We start from the raw sequence: 7,782 nt of genomic DNA, 5'->3' as shown, positions 1-7,782 counted from the left end.
GTTTAGCACTCAAAGTGTTGCCCACAACTCTGCACTCTGCTCGTTGTTATTATTTTAAATATTTGAACACATATATTTTTCAAACAAAATTGTGGGAAATATAAAAGTTTAAGCGCCTTGTGTTTATGGCAATAAGTTTCACAATCGAAGTGGAATTCTTCTTTAAGGAAAAGTGCAGCTTGCAGCAGCTTCTGTTGAAACAGAAGAGGGGAGACCAGCATGTGGCCCACTGACAATGACAGCTGTTGGTGGGTGGTAAAGAGGGGGGCAAGCTGGGTGGCACGGGCGCTTCGGTATCACGAAGGTCGCCCATCCACCGCCCCACCCACTGGGCTATGACATTTCACTTGCTGCCTCGCATTTTCACTAAATTGACTTTGCCTGCTATCGTTTAGGGTGCACCGACGCCCCCTGGAAATGCCGCCCACTCACATTCATCCACGCCCCAAAAATTGCCGTACTGCTGAGTCTGAGTGCAGCAATTTTTTATGCTCCGTTGGGCAACGACAGCCCAGAATCCCAGCTTGCCAGGATCCATTTCGATGCCATTTTGGAGGCGGTGGCGGAGGGGGGGAGGGAGGGCTTTGAGGAGATGCCATGCGCTATCCTTTAGCATTGGCAATCTATAAATATCTAAAAATCCCATAAAACTCAGCTCAAGCCAGCAAATGTCATCATTGGTATTGTGGCCATCGAACAGGTGAGAGATGAGATGGGATGAAATCAGATGAGATGATGGCTACCAGCGCCTAGCCAAAACCAAATCCTAATTCAAATCCAAATCCAAATCCGAATCGGCCGGCTTTCAATTGCGCCGGGGCCGCTTGGCATTCGAAATCCAGGAGACGGCTGCAATTGGGATTCGGATTGGGATTGGGATTGGGATTGGGACAATATTTGAGGATGATTGCATGCTTCTGCAAGCGGCTTTCATGTACGTGAACGGCAAATTTATTTGCACAACTGCGATTGATGCTGGCATCGAACCGCCCTCAGCAGCCGGCAACCTGCAGACCTTGTGCACTGAACAAAAATGCGTGTATATATGGCATCGAAGAAATTTTTTTTTTTTGAAATTTTAAAATGGTTTTATAGGTTTTTTAGCTGTTTTTAGGATGTATTCAAGGTATGTACGTATTTGGAGAACGCATTTTTTCTGAGTGCACTGGCCTGACACTCGGAGAATCGGGGTCTACGCCATTCGGAGTTTGGCATTTGCCAAATGCTCGGCGCCCGATCTGCACCATAAAAGTCTGTTGCATAAACCAATTTTGCATTTGCTCCGCCACCGAATGCAGATGCCGCCGACGGCGCTGGAAAATGGCGGCGGGAAAGTGGAAAAGTGGGGAAAATTCTGTCAACGCAACTTCTTCGACTGGCAGCAGAAATCGCTGGCTGATAACGTAAACCGCTTTGATTTTTATTTAACTGCACATTTCCCTCCAACAAAAAAGCGGCAACGCCCCCTTACAATCACCCCCCCCCCCCCTTTCCAACCGCCCTCGTCGATTGACATTTAATGGCAACTTGTGGCGGATTTTCGATTGCAATTTCTGCGGTTTTCCAATTTTCCCCAATTTCACCATTTTCCATTTGCCTTCGCTTATTGCATTTATTTATTTTGTGCGCGCGCCCTGTTCGCTTTTCGCTTTTGCTTTGCTTTTTAGCCTTTCTGTCGGGCGAGTGAAATTGATAATTTATAAAATTTGCTGGCAAATGGCAAAGAGAAAAGGTGGAAAAAAAAAATATCCAAGGGCGGTGGGTTGGTTTTCCCCCATTTTGGTGGCGTGTGTTGCAACACATTTGCCGCGTTCGCCTCATGAAATATTTCTCAAGTTTCGGCCGTTACCTTGACTTGATAGAAAGCATCCTGCGGCAGCCTGGTGGCCACTTTATGGCGGGTATCCTGGCTCCTTGCTCAACAAACCAAACCGCCCTCCACCTCCCAAGTCGTCCATTAAATTATGCAAAACACACACTCTCACACACACTTTCCCAAGGACTTTCCTTTTGTGTCCCTCCTTTCTATTTTGCTTTTCTCACGCCCGCTTTAAAGAAAATATATTTTGCACTTGGCTGTTGCTTTTACTTAGCCAAGTGAGGCGTGGTAACACACACACACACACACACACACACCAACACGCACATACAGCAACAGCTAAGGTCAAAATAATAAAGATATATTCATACTCATATTTTCCCATTTTTTTCTAACAATTTACACTGCATTTTAATCTGCAACCGGATTATAGCGCTGTTAATAATTTATTAGGGTATTAAAATGATTAATTTATGCTATTTAAAGGTACATAAAGAAGATAGTACGATAGTATATACTAATGAAAGCATGAATGGTAAAGTTAGACAAAATCACAATGCATTTCGTATAGACTGAGATAATTTACAAAATATTGCATTAAGAGCTTATTACTTCGAGCATAGCTGTAACTTGCCCCGCCAATCTAACCCCATTAGGTGGCACCCCAAAATCCCCCAGCTGCCACGCAACGTATTTATTTGGCGCTTCGCTGCTTTTATTTTATTGAAATTTATGATTTCTGACACAGAATTTATGTTGTTTTGCATTCCGGCGAGTGTGTGTGCGTGTGTGTGTGTGTGTGTGTGTTTGGGGGCATAAAATAAACCTCAAATACTCGTAAAATGCCCAGTAAAAGCAACCCAGCCACCAGAGTCGCCCGTTTTTCACGTAGTGGGGAGAGAACCTACTGGCAGCTTTTTTTTTCCCCTTCGCATCCGTATCCTTTCCGCCTTGTCTATATGTACTATATATGTATGTATAGGAATCTGGGCATTTTGGAAGCTCCTCTTTGGCCCGGCCAATGCCAGTGAATTATTTAATTCGTATAAATATTGAAAACTGCATTTTTTATGATGTTTTCCCGTTGGTTTATTGCTCTTTTGTGGCGCTCCCATATCGCATAGCTCGCCACGGCCCTGGCCACAGGATCCCCCATCCTGGAGCCTCAGTATTTGCCAGAGACATTGCGTATTGATATTTCACACTTCCATGGCCAACGAAAATATATATAAGATGAGTAGAGTTCGCATTGAATTTAAACCCCTCATGAAAATCCCCATGAATAAACCCAGCGAGAGATGGCAAACAAAAATAGACGGAAAAATGGAGAAAATCCTCTGGTTCTGTGAATATACATAAACTGAAAGGGTATGTATCGAGTTAGCTTTAGACCGGATGTGTATTTTTTTTTTTTCACTTTTTCCGCCACAAAAAGGCTGCTTTTCAGCACTGAATCCCACTCGCTTGTAGTTATTTCACTTACTAACACTCGTATCTCATTGTCGATCATAGATCTTTCTGCTCCAAGCAAGTCTATTAACGATGTAAGCAACTTTAGATGGATGCACAATACAGTTGTGGACTTTTTTGAAATTGCAATCCAAAGTGGGAAGCACTTGATTTTATCTTTGCGTGCACTCTTCACATTTTGAATACCACCGAATGAAATTCGTATGCCTGGATAAGAGTAAGTAAAGCAAGTCGGAAACAGCTCAGGCATGGCAAAGGCAAGGATACTTTCACACAAATACGGATACGAGTGCGCACTCCAGCAATCCAGCAGACACACACTCCACACCCCAAAATAATCCCCAAAAGATGAAAATTGTGTAAAATTTGTGTGTTGGTTTCACTGATTAAGGATGGCTTACTGGCTGCTTGTCGGCCCCCAAAAACTGCTGCTTCTACTGCTGGCCCCATCAGGGGAAATCTCTTGAAAGCCAAAAAGATGAATAGACCAGACCAACATCTAATATGTGCGAAATTTATCAGCCTCGATACACACACACACACACACACACAGAAGAACAGACAAACAGACACTCACACACGTGGATGGAGAAAGGATATATTCAGGAGCAATGCTGCTGCAAGGACGAAGGCAAACGGCATGGAAAATCGCAATAATAATTTTGCCTTTCAGCTTCGGTTTCGGTTTCTGTGGCATCCGAAAGGAGGAGGTGGGCCAAGTGGGCGGTTTGAAAGCTGCCTCAAGGATCTAGCCATCCAAGGATGCCCAGCCATGTGAGTGGACAGTTGCGGTCCCTCGGATGCGAATGCTCCAATTATCCAGGAGGTGGGGCGTAGATGAAGGTGGAGCTGGTGGTGTAGTTGGGCGGGAATCGAAACACACGAATTGCAATGCAGTTTGCAGATGCTCGGCTACTCGAGCATCCCATCATATATTTTCGTTATGCTTTTGTTGGCTACAACAGGAAAGGGGGAAGGTTTTTGGTTACAGTAACAGTTGGATTAAATTGTACAATGCTCCGGCGGAGTAACCCATCCCATTCCTCTGCTCGTCGCTTGCTGTCGGGTCCGTTTGCTTTTTCTGGGGGTAGTAATGCCTATTTTCCTTGATCCATATCCGTTTACTCATTCGGTGCTTTCAAATTTGGGAAGGGTCATCGATTTCCTTTGTGCATCCTAGCAACCAATGGCCTGCAAGTAGCCCTGGATCTGCTCATTCAGTGCATGACTATAAAAGTGATTGATTAGTTCATATCTCCTCCAGTGAATACCATGTACAATATGCTTACCCAAATCCCTTGCCGCTGGCCGTGGACTTCTTGTAGAGAGCGGCCACGAGGAGGATCTGCCCGGTCATCAGCAGTTCTCGTTTTCCATAGCTCAGCCAGCCTTTGGTTTTCACTTGGGAGTCAAGAAGTACACGCTCATCCAAGGGCTCACGAATCGCTCGTCTGGAAAGCTCGCGTTGAACATGATCACGGTCTACTCGTTCCTCACGGCGCTGTACTCGGCGTTCTCGGCGAAGATCTTCCCTTTGATTATCTCGCTCTTCCCTGCGAAGATCAACTCTTCGAAAATCAACCCGCTCCTCGTCTCGTTCTTCTCTTCGCAGACCATCGCGCTCGACTCGACGTGTGTCTTCTCGCTCCTCGCGAGATGTGTCTACTCGGTCCTCACGACGTGTGTCTTCTCGCTCCTCTCGCCGCTCATTAGTACGGAACTCTTCCCCATTTACTCGCCGTTGTATTTCTCTTCGCTCAACTCGTCGGGAATCTTCGCGTTCTACTTCCTCTTCGACACGCTCCATTCTGCGCTCTGCTACACGTTCCTCGGTACGTTCAGCTTGACGGTCTTCCCTGCGGCTAATACTGTTTTCAATCCTTCGTCCCTCATCTCGAGCACCGTCGTCTACCACCACTCGTCGCAAGTCGATTCGACGGAAGGATTCTTGCTCTGCACGGCGAACGTCTTCATTCGCTTCTCGGCGGTGGTTGACCCTGTCGAGATCTTCATCTTGGTCCGCACGCCTAGCTGAGTTCCGCTCTTCCCGTCGCTCTACGCTGCGTTCATTGTCGCGCTCTTCCTTCCGGACTTCGCTTCGTCGAGAGTTGTCTTCGTCAGACCTAACATCAAAAACAAATCGAACTCGGTTCTCTCGCTCTTCGCGTCGTTCAACACGTCGATCTTCTGCTCGTCGATGATTGTCGCTCTCGATGCGTTCCTCAGAGTCTCGCTCAGTCTGTTCACGTTCCATGCGTCGGGACAAATCCATGTCTAGACTAGTTCGATCGTCACGGCGATTAATGCGTTCCTCACGTCTGGACATTTCGCGTTCTACTCGGCGTTCAACTCGTCTTTCGTTCGCCGCTAGTCGCCGAGTTTCGAAGTCACGCCTGTCCGATTCGCGCTCCCCACGTCGCTCCATCTTACGAGTATCTCGTTGTCCTTCGTCAGCTTCATGTCGCTCAACACGGTCCTCACGGATGCCGCGTTGCTCGACTCGTTCTTCTGGAGTTACACGTCGATGTTCTCGGATCTCACGAATTTCACGGAGCTCAACTTGATTGTCACGAGCTTCGCGTTGCTCCACTCGTTGGACGCGAGCTTCCCGACCCTCCAATCGATCTTCACGAGATTCACGTCGGTCTTCTCGATCTGCACGCGATTCACGTCGGTCTTCTCGATCTTCACGAGATTCACGTCGGTCCACTCGAGCTTCACGAGTTTCGAGTGCCTGTACTCGTTCTTCCCGAGCTTCTCGTCGCTCATCACGAGCTTCGCGAGCATCTAGTTGATCTTCACGAGCTGCACGTCGGTCCACTCGAACTTCGCGAGTTTCGCGTGGCTGTACACGCTCTTCTCGGGTTTCACGTCGCTCATTGCGAGCTTCACGAGCCTCAAGTCGCAGGGATGAGTCCAACCGAACTCTTGTTTCCTCGCGCCTTTCCTTGCCGCGATCATCACGCGCCACTGAATCTACGCGGTCTCTCCTCTGACTCTCCGCCGCGCCTTGTCTGTAAACCATGTGCTCATCGTAATCGTCCTGGCGCTGATGGCCATCCCAGCGGCCATCGTTGCAGATGTCACGGCCGGAAGTGTCGCCACAGAAGTGCCTGCTGCTTGCCCATGCCAAAGTTAAACAGCCAAGGTGGAGCAGAAGGAGCAGAACGCTAAGCCGTTGTCTCATCATTGGTGGCTCAGTGGTGCTTGGTTGTCAGGTACGATGGAAGAAGATCGAAGATTCAGTCCGTTGCTGTTTCACCAGCAGTATACGCAACTGGAATGACTTGGCTAGAGGATTGTCGCCACTTTTATAGCGAAATCCGGCCTAGAATCTTGGTGGGCAACACCCACGCTGGCACTTCCTGCTCCCAATTTGCTGGGCTGATTGATTGAATTTCGCTTATCGCACATGTGCACCACTGCACCACCAAGACGACGCAATTCCAAGTGGCGCAGACGCCACTGTCCATTCGAGTGAGCCTAATGCGCGGCCGCCTGTTCCAATTTTCCATGAATGAAAACTGCCAAGCCCGTGACGTCACATGGGGTATATGTACAATGTACATATAAATAATAAATAAAATAGGGAATCGATTTGCGGAGCTCGTTAAGCACTCGTGACGTCAATATATGCTTGGGAGGATGCTCAACTCCGTTTTTCCCGGAGCGAGTGCACAATTGCGATAAGCGCAATTCAATCAAAATCAAATTAGAGTGCATCGAGCAAAGGAGCCAACCCAATAATTGAGGATACTCCTGTGGCGCTTTAGATGGCCATCAGGGCATAAAATTGCCCATCGACTTGGCAACTGTGTCCCGGACATGGCCATGAAACCACTACGGGTATAAAAGCAGGCGTCGGCAGCTCGCAGAGCTGTCAGTTGTAAGGATAATCGGGCACAGAGCGAGATGTTCTTCGAACTCCGGTTAGCCTCGGAACTGGAGCCTCGAGGATGGACCGAGGATAGCAAGACCACTTTCTGGACTAACATTGGAGGGACGAGCAAATGGAGTATCAGTACTGTTCTACTAAGAATATCACATAACCAAATATCAACTGTGTATTAACCGAAACAGTCTAGTTATACATATATCTGCACCTTATTCGCATTAACCAACATTTAATCTATCCGTAGCTCAGTAATCTAAATGTAATCACTGTTTAAACTTAGCCAGTTAAATGTTGCTGTTGTTTGGGATCGTATTGTCATGGAGCTGAAAGATTTGAGCAGCTTCTTCTCTTACTCGTCTATCCGTTAACTACTACTACTCGTATATTTGTATGCAACTTCTACGCTAATCACATACGAAAGACTATAATGTATTACTATCCATATGCTTGAATGCACGATACAAGAAGCACATATGATTATAATGTTCGATTATGGGGATTGCCCGAATCATCGGTAATTATCCATCCAAATGTTAAATAAATTGTACTCGTACTTTAACCAAAAGTTGGACAGAAATCAAGATGAATTTTAATTGGT

General features: G+C 46.9%; 1 protein-coding gene and 1 long non-coding RNA gene across 2 annotated transcripts; one reads left to right on the top strand and one right to left on the bottom strand.

Annotated features, from left to right (window-relative positions):
* Positions 1-4,177: 4,177 nt before the first annotated feature.
* CG12239 (uncharacterized protein) lies at positions 4,178-6,581 on the bottom strand. The gene is made up of 2 exons (NM_132037.4): positions 4,579-6,581; positions 4,178-4,517 (listed from the first exon to the last, which is right to left on the bottom strand). The coding sequence occupies exons 1-2, from the start codon at positions 6,477-6,479 to the stop codon at positions 4,466-4,468; spliced, it is 1,953 nt and encodes a 650-aa protein (NP_572265.1). The 5' UTR covers positions 6,480-6,581; the 3' UTR covers positions 4,178-4,465.
* Positions 6,582-7,184: 603 nt separating this feature from the next.
* Positions 7,185-7,769, top strand: lncRNA:CR44832 (long non-coding RNA:CR44832). Its single transcript, NR_123805.1, has one exon. It is a non-coding gene; the product is annotated as a long non-coding RNA:CR44832 (long non-coding RNA).
* The last annotated feature ends 13 nt before the right edge of the window (positions 7,770-7,782 follow it).

The sequence above is a fragment of the Drosophila melanogaster genome, chromosome X (assembly GCF_000001215.4).
Source record: "Drosophila melanogaster chromosome X".
In the NCBI taxonomy this organism is placed as follows: Eukaryota; Metazoa; Arthropoda; class Insecta; order Diptera; family Drosophilidae; genus Drosophila; species Drosophila melanogaster.
The sequence above is the reverse complement of the archived record's forward strand: the minus strand, read 5'-3'. Positions and strand labels throughout refer to the sequence as shown.

What these genes read in the sequence shown, in the direction of transcription:
- CG12239 (NM_132037.4), bottom strand. Translation starts at nt 6,479, where the DNA reads ATGATGAGACAACGGCTTAGCGTTCTGCTCCTTCTGCTCCACCTTGGC. An exon ending in GCCAGCGGCAAGGGATTTGG is followed by an intron (nt 4,518 to 4,578) that starts GTAAGCATATTG and finishes TCACTTTTATAG; the next exon opens with TCATGCACTGAATGAGCAGA.